The sequence below is a fragment of the Trichosurus vulpecula genome, chromosome 2, assembly GCF_011100635.1.
Source record: "Trichosurus vulpecula isolate mTriVul1 chromosome 2, mTriVul1.pri, whole genome shotgun sequence".
Classification (NCBI taxonomy): Eukaryota; Metazoa; Chordata; class Mammalia; order Diprotodontia; family Phalangeridae; genus Trichosurus; species Trichosurus vulpecula.
Window position 1 is genome coordinate 162,967,386 of NC_050574.1, and position 24,145 is coordinate 162,991,530.

The 24,145-nt window shown below is 37.7% G+C and overlaps 1 protein-coding gene across 1 annotated transcript; it reads right to left on the bottom strand.

Moving 5' to 3' along the window:
- Positions 1–13,431: 13,431 nt before the first annotated feature.
- Positions 13,432–14,397, bottom strand: LOC118837701 (olfactory receptor 145-like). Its single transcript, XM_036744746.1, has one exon. The coding sequence runs from the start codon at positions 14,362–14,364 to the stop codon at positions 13,432–13,434; it is 933 nt and encodes a 310-aa protein (XP_036600641.1). The 5' UTR covers positions 14,365–14,397.
- Positions 14,398–24,145: the final 9,748 nt, after the last annotated feature.

The following is a 24,145-nucleotide window of genomic DNA, read 5'->3' on the forward strand; positions in this document are numbered from 1 at the left end:
TCATGTAACAGTCTCCATGAGCTCAACGACTACAGAAAACTCTTCCCGAGTTCCCCTGCAAAGTAACTGTTAAAGCTGCTCAGACTCCAAAACAAAAGGAAATCAGGAAAATAAAAGTAGTTCTCCCATCCTCCACCCCACTCCCTGCGCAAACCCCTCAGGTGAGGAGTACAATTACATTTCATATTTCAGAAATAAAGAAGCAGTATCTTAGGGAGGTTCTGCACATGCCAATGGTTAAAGGGTAAAGAAGCTGAAGGTTGAGGGCCTAGAGTCCTATAGCATTCTGATGGGGTAGGGGATTAATGGTGCTGGGACTGGCATTGACTCATCCCCTGTTACCTAGGCTGTACCAAAGAGTCAATCGACGGAGGTCAGGAATATGGATGTTTTATCGAATCCTAGTCTTTCAGTTGGCAAAGCAGGAAAGAGAAGATCAAAATTAAAATCAAAACAAATGTGTTACACACTCACCCTTTCTTCCTGGTCACTTTAGTGTTGGTCCTTACTGCTTTTAACTACCTGGATCCTGCAGGGGAAATATTTCTGATAAGAGTGATCAGAAACTCTCCTATTTAGACATTGTTACCCTCTTTTGTACTGAGGCAATCAGAGCACAAACCCCAGACTAAGCTACTCTGGGAGTTGTTCTCAGTTATACGTATCACCAGTTCTAATTGTGGCTTTGCCTGGAGAGTATGCTCCAGTTGCAAGGGAGGAAATCATGCTTAGAGGTGTCACCAGAATCAACAGATGATAGGAAACTGGAGTTATATTTTGGAAATGAAGATCTCATGGACCCAGTTGGAAACACAGAGAGGAGCTTGCTGGTCCTCTCCCTGGATTCAGATTCTTCAGGGAGAAGCAATTACAAAGTTTATAGTTAACACACTGTACCACAGAGCTTATATTTTCTCCTTGGGGATTTAATCTTCTACTCATACCTTGACTTCACACAGGGAATTGTTGACTCCCATATGCTTCCCCTTCTTTCCTCCATTTTCTACAACCTTGGTTCTAACTGAGAATGTCTGACTTTTGGTCAATGTCTTATGCACCCATCATTTCTGAGACTCTTCTACATAATTCAGAGAGTAGAAAGTATAAGATGAGAAAGTCATGGTCCCTAAGTGAGCTCCCAGGTAGATATATCAGAGTTTGAGCAATCTACATGCACCTGTGAACATGGCAAGCCGGGCTGTTCTTTTCCTGTTCAGCGGAAAGTATTTTCCCCGTCATGTGTAATCCTAAAGCTGGCTTCATTGAGGCTTTCAAGAAGTTAGATTCTCCTCTCATGCACTATTCAGACTCATGGTATTTTATGACATATGATTATATACATATATAACATGTGACATATATAGCATATATGTGTGACACATCTTTGTGTATGTTTACATATATATCATGTTTATATGGGTGTATGTTTGTATGTATACATATGTGTGTGTGTATTCTTCACACATCCATAACTCCAAGAAAAATGTATGTTCCTTGAGGATAGAGATTCTTGTATTGACCTTCAGGAATCAGTATTTCAAATAGTGAGGCATAATACAAAAAGGGGACTAGAGGCAAGATCTACAACACAATGACATAAAACTGTTTAGAAGAAGCAACCCAAAATATGTAGTACAACTAGGAAGCACAGTGGATAGAGTACTGGGTCTAGAGTCAGGAAGACCTGAGTTAAAATCTGGCCTCAGACACTTACTAGCTGCATGACCCTGGACAAGTAACTTAACTTTGTTTGGCTCACAGTTTCCTCATCTGTAAAGTGAACTGGAGAAGAAAATGGCAAACCACTCTAGGATCCTTGCCGAGAAAACCTCAAATGGGAGTCACAAAGAGTTGGATGTGACTGAAATAATTCAACAACAAAATAGGTACCTTAGCATCTTTAATTCCACAAGGAATACAGAGACAAAAAAGACTAAATAAATATAAAGGATATGAATCAAAGAGGAAAAATCTAGAAAAGGCAGGAAAGGAAGATAACAAAGAAGAGAGAAAAGCTGAGAATCAATAATCCAAAGCACACAAAAGGCTTGTATATGTCAATTATAAAGTCCTCTTCAAAGAAACAAAAAGACAACTTAAATGGCTAGAAGAATATTTTGGTGCTCATGTATGGACTGTGTAAATAAAATAAAAATGAGAATGCTGTCAAAGTTACTTAATACTTTTAATGTTATGCCAATCAAATTACAAAAGGGATGGAACTTGATTAAAAACAAAAAAATTCATTTGGAAAAATGAAAAACTAGAATTCCAAGGAAAATGAGGAAAAAAGGTATGGACAAAGTGGGAACAGCACTTCCAGACCTCAATCTACATTACAAAAAGCAGGAATCAAGACCATCTGGTATTGATTAAAAGATAAAAAGGTAGATAGATGGAACAGTCTGATAAAGGAAAGGAAGAGACAAGCATTTATTAAGTGGCTAGTACATGCAAGGCATTGTGTTAAGGATCTTACAAATATTATCCCATTTAATCCTCATAACAACCCTGCAAGATAAGTGCTATTATTATACTCATTTTACAGGTATGAAAAATGAGGCAGACAGAAGTTAAGTGGTTTACCCAAGGTCACCCAGCTAGTTAATGTCTGAGATTGTATTTGAACCCAGGTCATCCTGTCTCCATGCCCAGCACTCTATCCACTGATCCATCTAGCAGAATTAGACACAATGGAACTCAATAACCAAGTGTTTTGTAAACCTGAAAACATAAATTACTTAGCAAAAGAATCTTTACGTGATCACAGTTTCTGGAAAAACTAGAAAGCAGACTGGCAGAAGTTAGTCTTAGACCAGCATCTTATACCACATTCCATAATACACTCTAAATGAATATATGATATTAACATACTATAAAATAGAAAATATTATAAAAAATAGAAAAGGAGCAGATTATATCTCTCTCAGAGGTATGAGTAGAAGATGTATTTTTAACCAAACAATGGAAAGAGGTTATTACAGAAATAAAATAGATAATTTTAATTACATAAAACAGAAAATTTCTGCACAAACAAAATTAAAGTACTTAGGATAATAGCAGAAATAGTTAAATAAGACAAAATCTTGATATCACATGATAAACAGTTACTGGACAGGTATATGTTATTGCATATAAATATGTGCATATGTATATACAAGTATATGTATCTATATGTATACATATGTATGTATATGTGTGTGTATAAAAACAGAACCCATTCTCCATAAATTAGTGGTCTAAGGATGTGGAAAAAAAGCTTCTCAAAAGAAAAAATGCAACTTACTAGCAGTAATATAAAAGAATGCTTGACATCACTAATAATAAGAGAAATACACATCACCTCATACTTTGAAAATTATAAAAGATGAGAAAAGATAACAAAAGTCAATGCTGTAAGTGTTGTAGGAAGATAGGCACACAAGCCCATTATTGGTAGAGTTTTGCAAAACAATTTGGAATTATGCAAAGAAAGAGACTAAAATATCCATGACTTTTGATCAAGAGACCTCATTACTAGCCTTATACTCAAAAAAAAGTGATTGACAAGAGCAAAGTCCCCACGTACACCGAAATATTTATAACAGCACTTTTGTGATTACAAAGACTTGGAAACAAGATGGAAGCCCATCCATTTGAGAATAACTAAACAAATGATGGTGTGTGAATGGAATGGAATATTAATATGCTGTAACAAATGATGAATGTGAAGGACACAGGTGAACTGATGCAGATTAAAGTAAGAAAACAATTTGCATAATGACCGCAATAACACAAATGGAAAGAACAACCTTTAAAAAATAAAAGTGAATGTTTCGGGGCAGTTATATGGCACAACTGGATTCAGAAAGATCTGAGTTCAAATCCGGTCTCAGACATTTGCTAGCTGTGGAAGTCTGGGCAAGTCACTTAATCTGTTTACCTCATTTTCCTCATCCGTAGAATGGTGATAATAACAGCACCTTCCTCCCATGGTTGTGAAAATAAAATGAGACAAAATTACAAAGCTCTTAGGACAGTGCCTAACACATAATAAATGCTATATAAATGTTAGCTACTACTATGATGATGATGATGTTACAAAATTATAAAAACTAGCTTGCCTTGAGAGAAGTGATATGAAAAGGGAGTTATACCACCTCTTTGCAGAGGTGAGAGGACCACAAATGCAGCACATGGTAAATATTTTCAGACTTTCTTAACGCATTGAACAGGTGTACTGAACTTACTTCTCTTCCTTTTTTAATCTTCATAATATACTATTTTAATGGAATCTCTTTAAAAGGAAATTACAACTGTCTTTAATAGCAAATGAGCATTGCTGTTGCTGTTTCCAATTCCATTCCTCGCAAGGATTCCCATGTCTGATAGTCTATACTTACTCTGGCATTAAAGTCATCCAGAATTACAAGCTTGTCCTCTTTCAGTACGTTGATGAGGAAGGTCTCCAGGTCTTCATAAAATCTTCCTTTGACCTCATGAAGTTTCAGTGGAAAAACACACACTGATTTTGGTGGTATGGTGCTTTTCCACAAGTGGTAACCGCATTGTCTTGAGCCTGTCATTCACTCTTTTGGGGAAGCATACAAGCTTGTTCACTAGACTATACTGTGAAACTTTTACCAGCTTCATGATGCTCCCCATCACTGCAGCCACTCCAGAAAAACATGAATCCAGTCCCTACTTCAGTAAGCTGGCCTTCATTTGCCAGCTTTGTTTCACTCAGGGCTGTTTTTTTGGATATGATACCCATTGAGTTCTCTTACAACAAGAGCTGTTTATCTTTCAGGTCTATTCGATTTCATGCTGCCCATAAGCATGTGCATATTCCATGTAACAATGGTGAGTAAAATCATCTTTGTGAATTTTTTTGTACTTTTTTTTTTGCATTTTGCCCACAGGTTATGATCCCCGCCCGCAAGCAAGCCACAGTTAGGTTTTGTGAAGCAGACAATTTTTAGGGCACCTTTTCAGGGCCCATCTTCATGCTACGAGGTAAGCAGTACAGTCCTTCAAAAAGGTTGCTCAGACACCCAACAGGCTGCCAAATCCCACTGTTGCTTTGGTCCATGAAACGATGACCCTATGGCCTGGGCCACCTGTGTGCAGGGTTGTGACTCCAGCTTCATCACTTTCCTACTTCCACAGGACTTTGAGGTAGGTGAACATGGTAAAATAGTATGGGTGTTGTGTTTTGACTAACGCATAAGTTGGATTTAAGTGAAGAAGAATTGCATGAAATCGTTGGCCTCACTCTCTTCCAGTCATTCAAGTCCAGTGGTAAGACAAAAGTCAAAACAACTGGTTGTGGCTCAGGATGTAGTGCATGACCTTGGTGTCTGATGTCTGACCATGCTGTACAGCACCTGTTTCAGGTGTCCATTATGCCAGGGGAAGTCTTTGCATGCTTAGGGTAGACATCCTCCTAACTCACCAATGGGTCTGAGACCTTACTGTTACCCTCAACCTGGTTTAACCTGTCTGCCAAAAAGGTTTACCAGGGTGTGGCTGCTGCACATGCTACAACTTCTTGGAGCCACAGGTTAGAGTTGGGTGAATCACATAGACACCAAAGGTAGAAAGCAGCCCTGTAAAGGGCTCAACAGCTCTCACATCAGAGGTACTAGTCTTCCCTGAGCAAGCCTACACACCCTTAATATGTTAACAGCTATCTAAAACCAAGAGGTATGATTACATATAAAATGGGGATAAACTAGAGATTTTTCTTGAAGGCTACTTTTTTTTTGCAGTGGGGAAGGCAGGGCAATTGGTGTTAAGTGACTTGCCCAAGGTCACACAGCTAGCAAGTATGTCAAGTGTGATGCATTTGAACTCAGGTCCTCCTGACTCCAGGGCCAGTGCTCTACTCACTGCGCCACCTAGCTGCCCTTAAGACTACTTCTTTAAGTGTTCCGTACTCTCAAGGAGCTCACCGTCTAGAAAGCAAGTGTACTCAGTGTTTGATATTGTCACATTCTTAGCTTGTTTTTTTTTTAAATTCCCTTTTCTCTGCCCGTAAAGAACATAGGCCCACTGTTTCTCCCTTATATCAATGTATATGCTCATATTTCCCACAGGTTACCTTCCAGGGAGCTGCCACATAGAGTCTCTCACTCTTTCCTGGGAATGTCAAACTCACATACCTAGGGGATTTGGAAAGAGGCCCAAATTCATCTTCTCACTCCTTTCTCTTGAGAGAAGTTATGTCACAAAATTAAGACCAGTGCCTTCAGAAGCGGGGGACCTGAGGCTGCAGCTCCAATTCTTCTACAAGTTATCTGTATAATCTTCACATACCCCCCTCTGGGTATCAGTTTTCTCATCTGTTAAATGTGTGTTATACAAGGTACTATATATACTATATACATACACACACACACACACACATATACCTACACATATATACGCGTATACATAAAATGTAAGGTGGATGTATATAGTGGTATATAAGGTCATATGTATATTTAGCCACTTTATAGGAATTAAAAATATTGCAGTGAAATTCTATTCAGGGTTTAATATGACTAAAAAGACTAGATCCAGCAAAAACTCTTCATGGTCTCTGTGTACTTTATAGGTCTGAATCCAGTAGTACATAGTCCACAGAGTATCAACATATGGCTTCCCTCTCTTCTTTGCACACAGCAAATCCTCTTCCTTCTATTAAATATATAACTGTTGTACAGTGAAGTTTTGTAAAGCTTAGCTAATTTGTTTATGTAGAAAAGAAACATCATCATGGAGACAGGTGGAAAGGGGAAAAACAAACAATTAAAAATATTTAATCCAGCATCATTATGGGAACGCATGGATGTCAATTTGTGGCATAATAACTGGGTATGCTCTAATTTTAGAAAATAATATAAAATGTGTTCATAGCCTTTAACTAGAGAATCCACAAGCAAAAACACATCAGTATCTCAGAATCAGAATTATTATCATTATCCTAAGGGAGAAAAGTATCATATCACTGAGAATGAAGATGCTATGGACCTCTGTTAAGACACATAAGCCCCAGACTTTGCTACACCATGATGAAATGGAAAGGGCACTAAAACTGGAGTCAGGGAGCCTTACTTCAAGTCTATTAGGTAAACTCTAAAATGTATTGTCACTTTTTTATATAGGCTGCTCTCTATGCCTTTATTGTCTTCGCTCCTCATTATGGCCTCTTGAAATCCTGAGCTTCTTTCAAGACTCAACTGGAGTGCCACCTCCATGTATTCTTCCCCTTAGTTACCTGGGTCCTTGCTCAAATTATCTTGTACTTATCTATTTAAATATTTTGTTTCCTTCCTTCTCTTTCCTACACATCAGGGGATTTTTTTTCCCTGACATCTAGCATAATGTCTTGCAAATCTTAAGTGCTTACTAAATATTTGTGGAATTGTTTCAGTTCACAAGGGATCCAGAATCCATGCTCCATGCCACAAGAGGCTCATTAAATCCTATGATTCCATTATTCCCATGAAATACTACTGCTACAGCATCTGAAGTTAAGTATCTAGGGAACTTGACAACAACCTTGTTCCAAATCTTGGAAACAAACTCTGTGTCATATATCTACACATAGAATCCAGGAGCAGTATATACGAAAACCAAGTCACCTAAACTACAGCCCTGGGAATCCTGGAGTCCTCCAAACTAGGTATGCCAGCGGGATGCTAACAAGGACTTTAATTAGTTGCCACATTTTGAAAACAAAGAAAGGAAGAACTTTAATTCTACAAAGTGACTGTGTGAAGACATTATTGCAAAAAGAAGAAAAGACGTTCATCCTCCCCACCAGAAAGCTGTCTGGAATCATTAATGAGAGGCTATGTGTATTTGTGTGGCTGAGCTTTTTTTAGAATGCCAACTAGCCTAATACTGAATCTTCATTCAAGTAATAATATTTTCTGATGAGCCAGCGAATGACAGGAGTGGTGAGATTTTGATTCTTGGGACAAGGAAAGTGGAGGAGAGAAGATTAAAGCATTAACTCCTTCTCCTTTAGTATGGCTCAATGGAAGTCTTGGTTGGAGTTCACTTGCATCCAGAGGCACAGTTAAAGTGAGGAGCTGCTGATCTAAAATCTTTCACATAGGTATTTCCTGCCCATTGTGAACTCTTTTTCCCTAACTTGGGAGCATCCCTTTCATGTATTTTCACAATTTTTTGGTAATTTTATATTTGTTGCTTTAAATAGTTGATATGAAATGCTTTAAGGCAAGGACTGCCTTTGCTTTTGTATTTGCACCCCAGATACAATGTACAATGGTAAATATACATATATATATACATATACATATATATATACAGATATATATGAAAAATACTTAATGATATTTTTATTCATCCATCCGTATGCACCATAGTTACTACAATGAATTGCAATCCCTGTTTTCAACCTCTATTATTGTTGTTCTGTCATTTTTCAGTAGTGACCGACTTTTCATGACCCCTTTTGGGGTTTTCTTGGCAAAGATATTGGAGTGGTTTGCCATTTCCTTTTCCAGTTCACAGAGAGTATCATCTCTTTGATCCCAAAATGATGTATTTCTATACGAAGCTCACTATAGGCATTCAAGTGCTAGATGAATGATTTAACGAATGAGAGAATTATTCATTTAATCACTCAACAAATATTTAAGTATCTACTATATGCTAGGTATCATATGTTAAGGTCACAAAAACAAAAGCAAAAATAGTCTCTGTCTTCAAAGAAGTTACATTCTGCTGGTAAAAAATACATGCAGAGATAAGTTACCACAAAACAGATGCAAAGTAAACAGGAAGGTAATGTGCTTTTAGGGGGAATCTGGTTATTTCAGATCCTGTGGCCTAGAGACTCAAACTCTAGGCTAACATAGAACAGGTCTGGTGTTGGGAGCTGACCAAAAAGCATCATATCACCCATTGCCCCATTGTCAGGGTTTACTCTGGGAAATCTTCACATCTGAGATTCCATAAATATGGGTAATGAGATCCCCACCTCACAAACAAATACACACACACACACTGCAATTCTATGAACTCTTACACTTGGATTTATTCTCGACTGGCAATAACCAAGAAAATTTTCTACTCTGATAGAAGACTAAATTCTGGGGTTACTCTGCCTAGAAAATATAGGAGGAATCCCAACACAGGAATGTTGGGATTCAGAACATTGTTTTGAATGCCTCTTTGGGGTTATGAGTTCAAGTGCGTATCTCTTTCTGTAATGGGCTTCTTCAGGAACTCTTGATACTCTGCAATTGCTCCATTTGCCACCATCTCTTAGTCTCAGAACATTCAGGAACTCTCCTCTCAGATCAGCTGGGCAAGACAGCTATATGACCATACACATTTAACTTTATGCTCCAATCTGACCTCTGAACATAGAAAAGAAAAGCCACTTGTCCTAAAGGCTTTCTCCTGTGATCTCATGCTGTTTGTTTGTATTGCTCACAGGATCCAATCTATCATTCATATTGTCTTCAAGTATTTAAAGGAACTGTCGAATTGATATTTGATATGTTCTGCCTAGTCACAGAGAGTAGAATTAGGAGCAAAGGATAGAATTTGTGAAGAGGTGATTTTAGCTCAACTTACAAAAAAACTTCTGAACTTCTGAAGATGTCAAAGAGTTAAAAGAGCTTCCACAGGAAATAGTAGCTTCTCCACCACTGGAGGTTTTCAAGAGGGGCCCAGATAACCACTTATCAGCAATGACCTGAGGTAGAGAATTTCAAGCCCCACATTCAATTTCTCCTCCAAAGAGGATTTCAAGTCCCACATCCTCCATGAAATATTCCCTCTTGAATGATCACCCTTTGTCTGAAATCCTACAGCACCAGCTGTGGCTTTCACTCATTTAGTTTTTATACATTTTCCAAATCACAGAATTGTGGTTAATATCAAATACAACAGTATGTGAGGAGTAGAGAGAGGAAAGCTCTTAGTAAAACATAAAATGCTAAATGTCAGTATTTTAAAAGATCCATACTTTTTTCATTGTGAGTATTCCTTCAATCATTTCTTGAAAAAATAGAAGTGCTTTTAGGAGAAAAGAAAGAAAAAATAAACTAAAGAAGCAGAGAGTGATCCTATTACAAAATGCATGGGCTGATGATGTGGGACTTCTCTGCCACTAAAGAACCCTGGACTTAACATCTATTGGGTTCATATCGTGGGGGAGTTTGGCCTCAAAGTGAGAGGCCATTCTATTCTTTTACCCTTTGGTTCAGTAACCACCCATTTCTTCAAGCTTTATGTTTGGCTTATATACAGGATTTCTTCAAAAGAGACCAGTGGATCCTTTCCATAATGGCCCTCAATATACAAAGGTGATCAGCTATAAGACAGCTATTTATTTTCTCTATCACAAAAAATGTTTATAACACAAAAGACTTTTGAGCACACATTGACAAATACCTAAAGCGTGAAGTGATAGTTCATCACTCCAATTACTAGGGGAGGGGCTTGCCAGAAACACATTTCACCTTCACCTCTGCTCTTCACTGTCTGAGCAACTCACTCAGGATGCATATTTTCTAGAAATCCAGGGATCATCATTCTGATAGTAGCCATCTCCTCTGTGAGGTTGTTTCAGAAGTCAGTTTCTGGTGGGTAACCAGCACCCAGATCCAGACCATCCCATTCTCAAACTCATGAAGTTGTCACCAAGGCTATAAAGATTTATTTCATAATTACAGTTTAGTTGCTTGTACTCAAGGAAAGAAATACAAATCATAGAAGGTAGCCAAATGCTTGAGGTCCAGTTTTAGTTTCACCTAAATGTGTGCTTGTTGCCATGAGTAGATGTCACCATCACCATTATTTTCAGGAAAAGGGGAGCATTGTCCTCTCATCCTCTCCCCTCCACTGGAAATATGAGGGAAAACTTGACTCCCAACATGCTTGACAGATATACAACAATGAAAGTTGTTTTTCCTGTAGGCCTACATGGGCAATTCTACCTATTTATCATTCAGTGCTCTTTGGCACAGTCCTGTCTCCCCTTCACATCCACCCATTCCCCATTGTATGGACCAAAACACCAAGAAAAGGATTGCTTCATCATTCCAAAGCACAAGTCTATAAGGTACAATAGGGGATTGTTTCATCATCTCAAAGCACAGGTCCTTTAACATTAAAACAGAACATGGAATCAGTCTCTCCAGAAGTGACCCAAGGTCCAGGAGATTAAGGTACATGCCACCTACTTAGTCACATTTTACTAAGAAGAATAATGTGGTTCAAGGCTGGATGTAACATAGAGGAGGAAGAAAACAAGGATTATTGAACATTCAGAGCTAAATAATAAGAGGCTCTTCCCATAGAGCAGAGAGCTGAACCTTCTTCAGAGAAAGTACCTTTTTGAGCTCCAAGTAGTGAGGATGTTGCCACTGTTGACATCAGGAAAGATGCAATTGTCAAAAAGAGGACAAAATTAGGATTGGTGCTTAGTAACTCTTGCTGACAGAATTATTGACTCAACATGAGCAGTAAAGAAGTCTGCTCCTTTCCATACAATGAACCCAGAATGTGCAGGAGGACCACCCAACTTGTGTCAAACCTGATAACCATAACCAATTATGGTGCCTCCTATGGAGACAAATAATACTGCCAAACGGAACTTGTAAAACAATGCTAGTGATCATTAAATCACATGGAAGAAAATGAGGACCTTGCGGACACACTTGGTGATTTTACCACTTCTGCTACCTTTTGGAGGCAATGACTTTAGGAGTAAAGGGGAAATTTAGGAAGTGAACAAAGATGAGATGGTATCTGCAAATAGGATTTGGACTTCATTACCTTAACTTAAAATGGAGAATTTATGAACTCTTGGACAGCTCATAGACACTTTTGAAATTTAGTGCACTTAAGAAGGACTAGCCAAAAAAAAATCCACAACAGCAATAACCCATTCATGTTAACCTCCGGATGTTCCAGTTTTCAAAATCTGCCTTGTATGTGAGCTACTATAGTAGAAAAAATTGAAATCAATCTTTCTCACAAATTCACACTAAGTACACATACGAGCAACTATCTGTCAAGGTGCTATAGAAGGCATTCATACTCTAGGTAGGGGCTAAACTCAATATCTGAGATCCCTGCTAACTCTAAGATTCTCAGGTTCTATGATACATTTTCTAACAGTCTCAGAAATCTGATGAGGCTTTCGATGAAAAAGGGAAGAAGGAGAAAAAAAAACTGCCCAAGCACACTGGTTTGGGTATATGAGGACCCAGATTTAAATACTCCCTCAAAGATTTAAAATTCCTTTGATTCCGGGGAAATCCCTTCAACTCCCAGAACCTCTAAATTCCTCATCTCTAAATTAAAAGAGTCAGACAAGATGGGTTTTGAAGTCCCTTCCAGCTCTGAATCCGCCAAATGACGTACCACAGATAGCAGAAGGCAAAATACAAAAATAGCGATATAAGTAGAAAGAACTGGTAATGTACAAGAAGTGGGAGCAGTAAGATATCTATACACAATGGTATATTCCACTTTTTTCAACTAGAGCTATCATTTCATTGCATAAGGAAGCCCAGGGATGAAGCTTCTTCTACCAATGCTGCTGTTCTTCCTCAATAACTGCTCTGCAACTAATTACCCTAAATAATTTACTGACACACTGAGAGATTAAGTGACTTTCCCAGAGTACACAAACAGAATGGGTCATAGAATCATGGAGTTAGAGCTTTAAGGACCTTTAAGAAAATTGAGATACAAAGAAGCTATATGATGTGCCTTTTTCACACAGCCAGTGTGTGCCAGAAGAGGAACTGAACCCATGGCTTCTTGACTTTAAGATCATCTATCTATTCCACCATGCTACTCTTAGGAAAAGTTCCCTGTTTCTCGTCCCTCTTAATCTTGTACCACATTCCAATACTTCCTTCTGATATTTAACATACAGAATCTTCCCCCAAATCCTGGAGTAACCCAGAATATTAATTCTTCTCACCATGAGAACAATGAATCCACAACTCCCACCCCAATCTAAAACTCCTCAGTAGCTTCTCATATTACTTGGTCAAGGAGAGAATGCTCCAACTAACTAGTATGGCATTGGCCAATTAGAGGGAATTCATGATACACATGAATGAAAGAAACTTCAATGGTTTCTTTTAGCTCTAAAATTTTATGTCAGACCTGTAATTCTTGTTAGCCACACCTACTTCGTTGAAAGCCATAGGGTTTTTCCTATACAAAAGTTATTTTTGAAAAGCTATGTGTAATGTTAATGAATTTAATGCACTAAGAATATCACCAAAGAGACGTGTGTGTGTATGACGACAAGAATTTATGCATAAGGTAGAGATTATTCTATATAAGGACAACAATCAAAGATTGGCTCCTTCTATAGAGAAAAGCCTTCAAATCAGGATCACTCCATGAAAAACTCCAATAAAACACATGGAACTTTCTACCTTCTTATGGTCCTGGTCCTATTCAGAATATTCTTTTACTCAGAGTTTTCCTCAGGGCCAATTTGACATCCTTGTTCCTCAGGCTGTAGATCATGGGATTCAGCATGGTCACCACAATGGTGTAGAATAAAGAAGACACTTTGCCTTGGGTCATGGATAGAAGGGAGGAAGGTTTGAGGTACATAAATGCTCCTGACCCAAAGAAAAGAGAAACAGCCATTATGTGGGAGCTGCAGGTGCTGAAAGCTTTAGACCTGCCCTCTGTAGAGTTGATGTGGAGGATGCTAGAGAGGATTAAAGCATAAGAGATAAAGATGGTGACAGTGGGGACTCCAATGTCAATGCCTACAACAATGAAAACCACTAACTCATTAACATGGGTACTGGTGCATGAGAGCTCTAGGAGGGGAAGTATATCACACATGTAGTGATTAATAATGTTGACATCACAGAAGACTAGTCTTAGCATGAAACCTGTATGGGCCATGGCTCCAGAAAACCCCATTACATATACCCCTAACAATAGCAGAGAACAGACTTGGTAGGACATGGTTACATTATAAAGCAGAGGGTTACAGATAGCAACATAACGATCATAAGCCATAGCTGAAAGAATAAAGGACTCAGAAACCACAAAAAAGAAGAAGAAAAAAAGCTGAGTCATGCACCCAGAGTAGGAGATAATGTTTTTCTCTGAGACAAAGTTCATCAGCATTTTGGGAGTAATAACAGTAGAGTAACAGAGATCTATAAAGGACAGATTAAATAGAAAATAGTACATGGGAGTGTGGAGGTGAGAATTCAGTCCAATCAAAATGATTAAGCCCAGGTTCCCCACAACAGTAAGAATATACATCCCTAAGAACAGGAGGAAAAGGGGGAGCTGGAGCTCTGGTTGATCTGTTAAGCCCACAAGAATAAATGCAGATACTATGGAGTGATTTCCCATGACCATTCTCTTCTGGGAGTGATCTGTGGGAACATGAGGAAAAAAACATTTAACTGAGGTCCAGCATTATGTGCCCTATTTGGCATTCAAGGTCCTTTACTGCCTGGCCCATTCCTATCTTTCCAGTTTTCCTCCATATTCCTGCATGCTATGATCCAATATAATGGCTCAATTGATGTCTTTCACACAGGAAGTTCTCCAACTGCCACATCTAGGCCTTCACACAGACTGTCCTCTATGCCTGAAATGTCCTCCCTCTTCATTCCTCTTCAGAATCCCTGGCTTCCTCCAAGGCTCAACTCAAACAACAATTATTAATATGCTCCCTCATCCCCACCACCAGCTGTTACCATCTTCCAACTACTCTGTATCTCCCATGTACCTATTCATGTTTGTGTCTCCAATTTCTAAATGGAGAACTCTCCCTATGACATTTCCCCTTTCTTAAGACAGGGACTCTCTTTGTTTTTTCTTTGTATCCCCAGAGTTTAGCATACCAACCAGAATATAATAAGGACATAATAAATACTTGACTTCATGATAGTAAGGTAAAATGATGCTTGGGAGGCTACCTCCAGTCCTCTACTGGCCCCCTGGCACTGGGCTCGGTGTCAATAAGACCCAAGTTTAAATATAGCCTTAGACTGTGTTAGACTTAGCTGTGGGACTCTAGTAAGTTGCTTAACCACTGTCTGCCTCAGTTTCCTCAAATGTAAAATGGAGATAATGGCACCTACCTCAGAGGGTTCTTGTGATGATCAAATGAGATAATATTTGTAAATTACTTAGCACAGTATCTGGCACACAGTAGGTGTTTAACAAATGTTTGTTCTCATCCTTTCCCCCTTCTCGTGTTGCTACCAGAAATCTCAGAGACTCAAAATATTCTTTATTAGGTGAAGTATTTCAATGAGTTCCTCCTGACTCTGACTCTATAGTCACATGTAGGGACAAGTAACATGAGTAGAAGATGGATTTAGAAGCTCTTATCATTAGCCCTCAGCAACTCTTTACTGAAGGGGTTCTTAACCTGGGATCTATTAATGTTTTAAATTATATATAATATCAAAATAATTGACTTCCTTTATAATCCCATACATTTTATTTTACGCATGTAAAAATATTCTGAAAAGGGCTATAAGTTTCACCAAACTGTCAAAGAGGTCCATTACACAAAAAATATTAAGTCTTCCTGCTTTACCAGATTTCTTCTAGGATGGTGATCATTTCAGAGAAAGAAAAAAATTCCTCGGAGAGATTCAGTCACTCCCAGGGTTCACAAAGAAAAATTTCCAGGAACAAGAAATGGAAAGTGCATCCACTGTTTTTGGATAGTCCTCAGGAGCTGAAGCACTGAGTACATCTGGAGGCGCCTTGTCTCTTCTCATTGTCCAATGCACTCTCATGAACTCAATTTACTTCAGTTCCATAAGCAAGCAGCATTTCCATGAACCCTGGCACCTCATGGTTGTGGATTTGAAAGGAAAAATCTGGAGGCAAAATTGGTCATTTACTCACCTTCCTTCAGTCTTGAACCCTCAGGATGGGGTCTTATTGTCTGGTTACTCTCCTAGTCCTAGACGCTCAGTGTTGACATAGTTTGTGGCTCGCTTTCTGGCTGAGGGAAGTCAGAGCCCAGACCACTTACTAAATTACCATAAGAGTTGTTTTGAGTGAGGGATACTAGCTTCTGATTATGGCTTTATCTCAAGGATCTTCTGGTGGGGGGAAGAAACAACACCTACCAAATGTCACTGGAATCACCTAATGATAGGAAACAGGGTGTTTTATTCTGGGTGATGGTCTCCCGGGATTACTTGAGAGGTCAGGCACTTCAGGGAGAAGAAATGGGGTTTGTGTTTTCACTTGGGATCATTAAGTGCACATTGGCTGCTGGAGCACTCAGTCTATGCAAACTTTGACTTCCCAGTAGGGATTTCACATTCCCCCAAAGAACAGAAGAAAAGAGCGTCACTTGTTTCTCTCCAATTTTCCTCATATAATCAATCAGAAAGTGCTCATTACTCTCAGACACCATGCTAAGCAGATACAAATAGAAAAGTAAAACAATACTTCTGCTCAAGGAGCTTATATTCTATTGAGAAAAACAGCACATATGTGTATGCAAGTATAATTATAATAAATATAAGGTATTTTGGGGTGGAGGACATCAGCAGCTGGGGAGGGAAAATCATGAAATGTTTCACATGGAAAATGACACCTGAGCTCAAATTTGAAGGAAATAGGGGATTTTGAAGTTCGTTCAGGCAGGGGAGACAGCCAATACAAAGGTGTAGAAAAGGAAGAAGGATTGTCATTTGTGGAGGTATAGCAAGAAGCCAATTTCTTTGGGCTGCAGAATACAAGAAAGAAAATGCTGCATGATAAAGTTGGAAATGTAGGAAGCAGGGTTGTGAAGGGTTTTAAAGACCAGAGGCATTTATATTGCAACCTAGAGGCAATAAGTATCTACTGTAGTTTATTTGGTAAGGGAATGCCATGATCAGACCTATGATTTAGGAAAAAAAAACCACTTTAGCAGCTATATGGAAAATTGATTGAAATGATGGAAAACTAGAGAGTCAGGGAAAACATTTAGGAGACTACTGCAATAGCTCAAGCAAGAGGTAGTAAGGGCCAATATTGGCAATTAGAGTAGAAGAAGGGAAGGGGACATATGCAAGATATGTTGTAGAGGTTAAAAAGTACAGTAGGATGCTAGTAACAAAAATGATCTCAGAGGTCATCAAATCTATTCCTGTCCCATTCTACAACGTATCTCTGAAAAGCAGTCAAAATAATTTGAATACTTCCAGTTACTGAGAATTCACTTAATGAGGCAACCTACTCTTTTGAATTGTTCTAATTGTTGGGAGATTCTTAATCTGAAGCCTAAATATCCTGCTCATAACACAAATCCATTGGCCCCAGTTCTGCCCATTTCACTTTGCAATAATCATAAGGAAACAGATCACTAAGAAGATAACTGAAACTTCTGAAGTAATATTCATTGCAGAAGATGACGAAATGGAGACATTACGTAAGTGTCACAGGCACACGATCAAGAACAGACTTGTGGAATTTAACAAAGTTAAGTTGCTTAAAATTTTTATGTCTGCTTCATAGGTTTTAATATCTCAATTTAGCACTTTAATCACATATCTTGAATGAATGGGAAAATCTTTCTTTATTAAATGATTTCTATGTACCAAGTTCTATACTAAACCTTGGGGGTGCAAAGAGAGTCGCTGCTCTCAAGGAGCTCACACTCTAATATGGAGAGACTCTATGTAAAAGTTCATCTTCAAGTCAGCCACAAAAGCCTGCAGGTCCTAATGGTCCAAGAGCAAACCTTATGGCAAGAATCATTAGAGTACATTGATAAGTCCAATACTGCTCAGGGGGTCAGGAGAGTGTCGAGGCAGGGCAGAAGCTAAGGCCCAGGAGACAGGATTCAGCGACAGTGCACATGGTAAGACCTGGTAGTCCTCCAACTTTTCTGAAGGATTAGAGTTATTAATTCCCATCTCTTCCTAGTAGTGTGAGAGGTCATGTTGCTCTTCTCCATTGAGGGCACTTACAGATTCTAGAGGGCTGCAGAGGTCAATGAAGGAAGTGAAGTCCAATGACTGAAGTGTTGGTTCATCCAATTGACAGTCATATCATTTGGAAATGATATAATTAGGTCAGGATCAATATAGTGAGCTACCCTGGGACCTGGTCCCACAATAAAGAGTAGACAGATCTTAGAGGACAGAGGAGAGAAAGCAGGAACCAGAGAGACTTTGGTGAAAGACAGTCGGTTAACCTATGTAGCCCTACCCAGAAACTCCCTTAGCCCCAGAGGGGCTATAAAGAAGCTGTGACAGAACAGCCAAAGAATTTCTAGACAGGGACCACATGGCTCCAGAAATGGTAGCAACTAGGGGCAGTGGTGAAGTAGGGAAAATTCCAAGACCATGCCTACCAGAGAGATGACTCTTGGAGAAAAGAGGAGCAAGCGCCTGGAGACTGCTGCATAATCAACCTTAACCATGTCTTCTATTACAGTGAGTTACTCATATTGTGAAGGTACAATGGGAACAGTTGGCTCTATCAATACAAAAGTTGGCTTTACCAAATGCAAAAGTTTCTTTTCAGGTGGACCTGAATCTTTAGATAACACCAAAAATCTAGAAGATAGTATGGATCCCTAAGCCAGAAAGGGGTTCACTGGGGAAGAATTTTCAGCCAACTCAAGTCAATATTCTCTAAAGTGAAGTCTCAATCACAGTAGTACCACCCGCTGCAGGGAAAGGGGAACTCATCAGAGGAAAGGATTGATTGTTTATGGACTCATGATGATATTCTGTGAGGTTTGGTTGTTTTTCGTGTGTTTTTTGGTTGCTGGGGTTTTTTTTCATCCTTCCAATGGTGTGAAATAAAAGCTATTCTGTATTGGCTTTACACTGTTACATACTATACACTATAAACCAAGTGCTTGAACAAAGATTCATGTTCCTTTTTTTACCCACTTCTGTAGAGACTTTGACACTTGGGCTTCTGTAGGAAACCTAGTAGACTACTACTGTAGGGATTACTCATCTGGAACTCAAGACAAAGGTCATAGGTAGAGATATACATTTGGGTGTCATTTATAAAGAGGTAGATAATTCTTGAAGCCATTGTAATGGGTAAGATCTGGGTGGAGAAGATCTCAATAATCAAAATCTATTCTCCCATTAGTCCAAGGAAATAAGATTGTTCTGGGTGTGGAGGAGAGAAATGCATCTACATATCTTCTCATGTTCTTCCTTCTTCCCTTCCCTTGACCACCCTTATAGATATGAGAAAATGGGTGAAATAAGACATACAGTATGTAATTTTTATATACAGTAAAACAATAATAATATAAAATATAAAGCAAAATATTTCAGTAGAAGGAAACTGTCAAGAATGTCTTTTCAAAAAATACAAAAATACAAAAACTACAAAGGGCTATTATTATGTCTTTCTCTTTCCTCCCTTTTGGAAGGACAATACAACATGGAAAACACTGAGGAACTGAGTGTCACAGAAATGATTCCCTAAAGCCCAAAACTCTTGCAAGAGCTAAGTGACAACATGTTCTAGTGAGTGCTGACCTTAGAGTTCAGTTCAAAAAGTCTTTCTACAAGTCAGGGAAGATGGTTTGGCGGTTGGGGGAATAGAAACAGAATGATAAGAACAGTCAAGAATTAGAGAGTAAAGATAAATATTTATATTTTCTGATTCTAATATTCTTTTTAAAGTTCGCCTTAAAGCAGTACTACCCTTAGACCTGGGCAAACCAAGATCCCTACCTGGGTCAGAACTGCAGGTGGGGCTGCTCTTTGGAGGATCATATTCATCACAAGTTAAAACAATTATTAATAGCATATTGAATGTATAGAATAAAATAAAATAATTATTAATAACTTGCCCAACTGATCAAATGTTACCCTGTTTTTATGGGATACATTGCATGGCATTTGGGAACATCCAAATACACCTAAATTAAGCCAGTGTGAAGGTGCCGGAAGTGTGAGTGCCGTGACTGGTGGTGGAATATGACAGTGGAGGGAAGAAGTGGAAAAGATCTCCAATTTGGAGCCTAGGTGGTTGGTTGCCACATCTGTGCATGTGGCATTTCACCTTTTAAGCATCATTTTTTTTAATCAGTCACCATTCCCAACTCCAAGATGACTAATAGGGGCTTACCCAAGTGAGTTTAATTTGCCCTATTCTGAAGCCACCACCGCCACCTCCAGAACTATAAGATTGGAATAGGAAAGGGGAAACAGAAATGCTAGCATTGTCCTAGAGCCCTTTACCTGGGCTGGACTCCACCCCACCTCAAAACATCCCACCTCACTTGGAATGCAGGCTTCTCTCTACTATACTACATGGACTAGAGATCTCAATCACTATCTTTGAAACCAAATAAATGTGGATTTGAAAACATTCTCTGTTGCTCAGTGGTGGGGGGAGGTATACAAGAAATAGTGGGTATAATCCATAAGAAGGTAGATTTCAAGTTAATATAAAGAGCTGTCAACAGGCAGCCTGACTTAGAGCATATCAGTCCCAGACAAATGCTTGCTATACGACCACGGACAAGTCACTCAAAGTCTCAGTGTCCTAGGTAGGCCAGGGTTCTCAAGACTATTTTGACAGGGCATCCTATCAGTAAAATATTTTATGTATTTATAAACTATATGCATATACCGTACTACTGTTACCTTTTGAAATACATAAAAAGTAAGCATTAAAAAATGAATAATTTAAAAATATTATCAGTTATGCAAAAACCATGTTGGTCACTAAATTATTAATTTTTAATCTTTAAATATTAATAGTATACTATGTTCTAAGCAGTTAATCAGTTTTTTTATCCTTTGTTCCTTAGAATTTCTAAAATATCTCATATTGGTTGCTTAAAAACTGTGAGGGCTTTACCTAAATTCTTAATAATTCACAAGGAAACCCCAATTCTTCAAATTTGTTTTTAAAATACGTCATAATCATTAATGTTACAACTGTGATAATAAATTTAAACTTAAAAATCCTTCTATCTTAAGAAAGGACACATTAAAAATTGCCATCAAAATGCATATCCACACTACCTCATCATATTGTGTAGGATAGTGTCCGCTGTTATATGTTAGATATTGGGTAGTTTTTTTATAAAATGTTTTAATTTTGTACATTTTATGTTTGTGCGTGTTTAAATTATTGTAAACAAAAATGAAAAAAATAAGATCCAGTACAACTTTAAAAGGAAAATACTATTATAAATGTGTATTGACAATTAAAATATGTTATATTTTATTTCATTTTTCTTAAATTATGATTTTGATATAATTTCTGAATTTAATACAAAACTATTATTTTTTAAATTTCAATAAAGATAGATTTGTCTTTTCTGAGGTTTCAAAAATAGGGCACAATAAAATTTTAAAACAATATGAACATTCCATTGTCTGATTTATTTATGCTGCCAACATGACAAATAATAATAAACATAACTATTTAAACTTTAGTGTAAGATTCAAAACAAAATCCTTAAAATTATCTATTTCATGAAGACAAATATTATCAGAACCTGCTACTGAAGGCATTTTTTCATGCAAAATGTGCTGAAACAGAATTTCAATATATGATAAAGTTTCTATTCTATGTATTTTATTCTTTGACACCTGCTATTGCACATAAGGGAATGTTTTCAGTTTTTCTTGGAATGTGTTTGGTGTATTCTAATTTTGGGCTATAAGCTATCCAATAGTGTTGAAAACAGTCTCAGAAAATGAAGCTACTGATATTTGCAGCATGCTGAGAGACTAAAGGCAATGTTTGAGTGAGCTGAGCTTTCACAGTATAAACCATCTTCCTGATTTTATATATATGTATATCTGATGAATAGTGTTCGGGGGTGGGAGAGTGGAATTCATTGTTTAACCCTCAGTGGTTGTTACTGTTCTGAGCAGTTATGCTGAGAAGAATTGTAAGTAGTAAGTCAAATTTAAACAGTCATTGCTACTCTTTAAGGTTTGGTGTTTTAAATCATAATATTTTATATGAAAAGGTGAAAGTCATAGGCTAATTATTCTAAATCTCCATTGATAAATCAGTATATCTCACATGGTACTTGTAATACATTTTAATCAACTGTTAACATAAACAGCAGTTCCAGGAAAAAATTTATTTACCTGAGCCCTGCATATGCTAGAGGTAGCCCTGCTTTAAAGAGCCATCTTTGAAAGAAGTATTTGAGATTTACTTGTACATGTTATAGAATGTTAGAACTTAAACTTAACCTCCATGTAGGCCAACGTCTTTATTTCATTGATAAGGAAATTGACACCCAAAAAGTTGAAGTGGCTTCTCCAAATTCACACACAGAGTTCAGTGACAGAGTCAAGATCGAAATGCAAGCCATCTTAACCCCCAGTCAAGGGCCCTTTCTACTATACCATGCTTACCCTTAGTTCTTCAAACAAAAAAATGTAATATGATGTTTTTAAGAGCTCAGGATTATAAATATTGGTAGGAGTGATTAGGGAGCCACCATCTTGAATTTGAGAGAAGGCATGTCAGATAATGGGAAAATGGCACATTACTGTCATTCCATGGTACATATTTAAACTTCAAAGTTAGTGATTCAAAGGTTAATATAAGACTTATGTTTCCAAAATAGGTATAAAATTGCAGGGGCATTTCATTTGATGGGCAGCAATGTCCCTACTTCAAAACTTTCACTTGGGATTCTTCTATTCCAAAGTTAACAAATAATCAAATCCAATTCCTGCTTTTAATCCCTTGTGTAAATAATGCAAAGAGAGACCAACCAATTTATTGCTATCCTGTCCCATAAGACAGGATCTCCTGAGACCCTGTTGGAGATGAGGACCTCGGTGATTAATTAAAACTTGGGTTTTCTGGGGGAATCATGAAAGGTTCTTATTTGGGCATTTCAAAACTAAAGAAAAGTTCCTGTGAATTTTTCTTAATTCTAATTACATTGCCACTGGGATTTTATTCAGAAAGATCCAAACTAGAATGTGCTCATTAAGGTTACATTAACCCTTTCACGGGTACTATCAACAATGGAAAAGTAGAGTAAGTCCGAGGGAAAGGCACAGCTTTCCTAGGTCATGATCATTATGCTCTTTCTATGTTCCCCATCCCATGCTAAAATCTCCCTGACTTGCCCATACTATTGGTCATTTAAATACATAAAAATCAAATTGTAAGGGAAAACTCTGAAAAATTAGAGCTACTTCTTCTTGGAATGGACTGATGTAGCTACTTCACCATCACTTGAGTCCTTCAAGTGGAGGCTAGATGACCACCTATAGGGAATGCTATTGAAGAGATTGGATCTATGGCCTTTGAGGTGCTTCCCAGTTCTGAAATTCTGTGCTTCGAGTAAACATTAGTGCTGCTTGTAGACCTCAAATTGTATTATAAACTAAAAACCATCAAAATAATTTTGGTATTGGTTTAAAAATAGAGAAGTAGATCAATGGAACAAACAAACTAGACAAAGGAGAATCAGGAATAATCAAACCCAATAACACAGTGTTCAGTAAATCCAAAAACATAACTTAGGAATGAACTCCCTATTTGATAAGAACTATTTGGAAAACTAGAAAGCAATATAGCAGAAATTAGGATTGAGACCAACAATTTACACCATATTCTGTGATAAATATAAAGTGAATACACAACCTGAATATTAAAAATAATATCCTCAAAAAGTAAAAGGAAAAGTAATCATATACTTTTCACAGCCATGAGTATGTGGTTTATTCTTAACCAAATAAGGGATAAAGATAATTACAATAGATAAAATAGATCATTTTGATCATACTAAATCAACAAGCTTTGGTACAAAAAAATAAGACTTTAAACAAAATTCTAAGATAGGAATGTAAATAGACAAATCGGGAAAATACATGAAATTTCTCAGATAAGCTTTTGGTTTCAAGGTATTTACAAAATTAATAGAAATATAGACAACCAAAAGTCATTCTTCAATAGGTAAGTCATCAAAGAATGTGAACAGGGATTTCTCAAAAGAATTGCAAATAATAATTATATGAAAGAATACTCCAGATCACAAGTAAGTGAAATGCAAATCAAAACAACACAAGTTTCATTTCATTCCCAGTAAATTGGCAAAGATGACCAAAAAAAGAAAATAGTCAATGTTGGAGGAGTTGTAGAAAGACAGGAAAACTAGTGCATTGTTAGTGGAGCTGCAAATTAGTAGAACAATTCTGGAAAG

Bases quoted from the DNA above. Each gene is read 5' to 3' on its own strand.
- LOC118837701 (XM_036744746.1), bottom strand. From the start codon at position 14,364: ATGGTCATGGGAAATCACTCCATAGTATCTGCATTTATTCTTGTGGGC.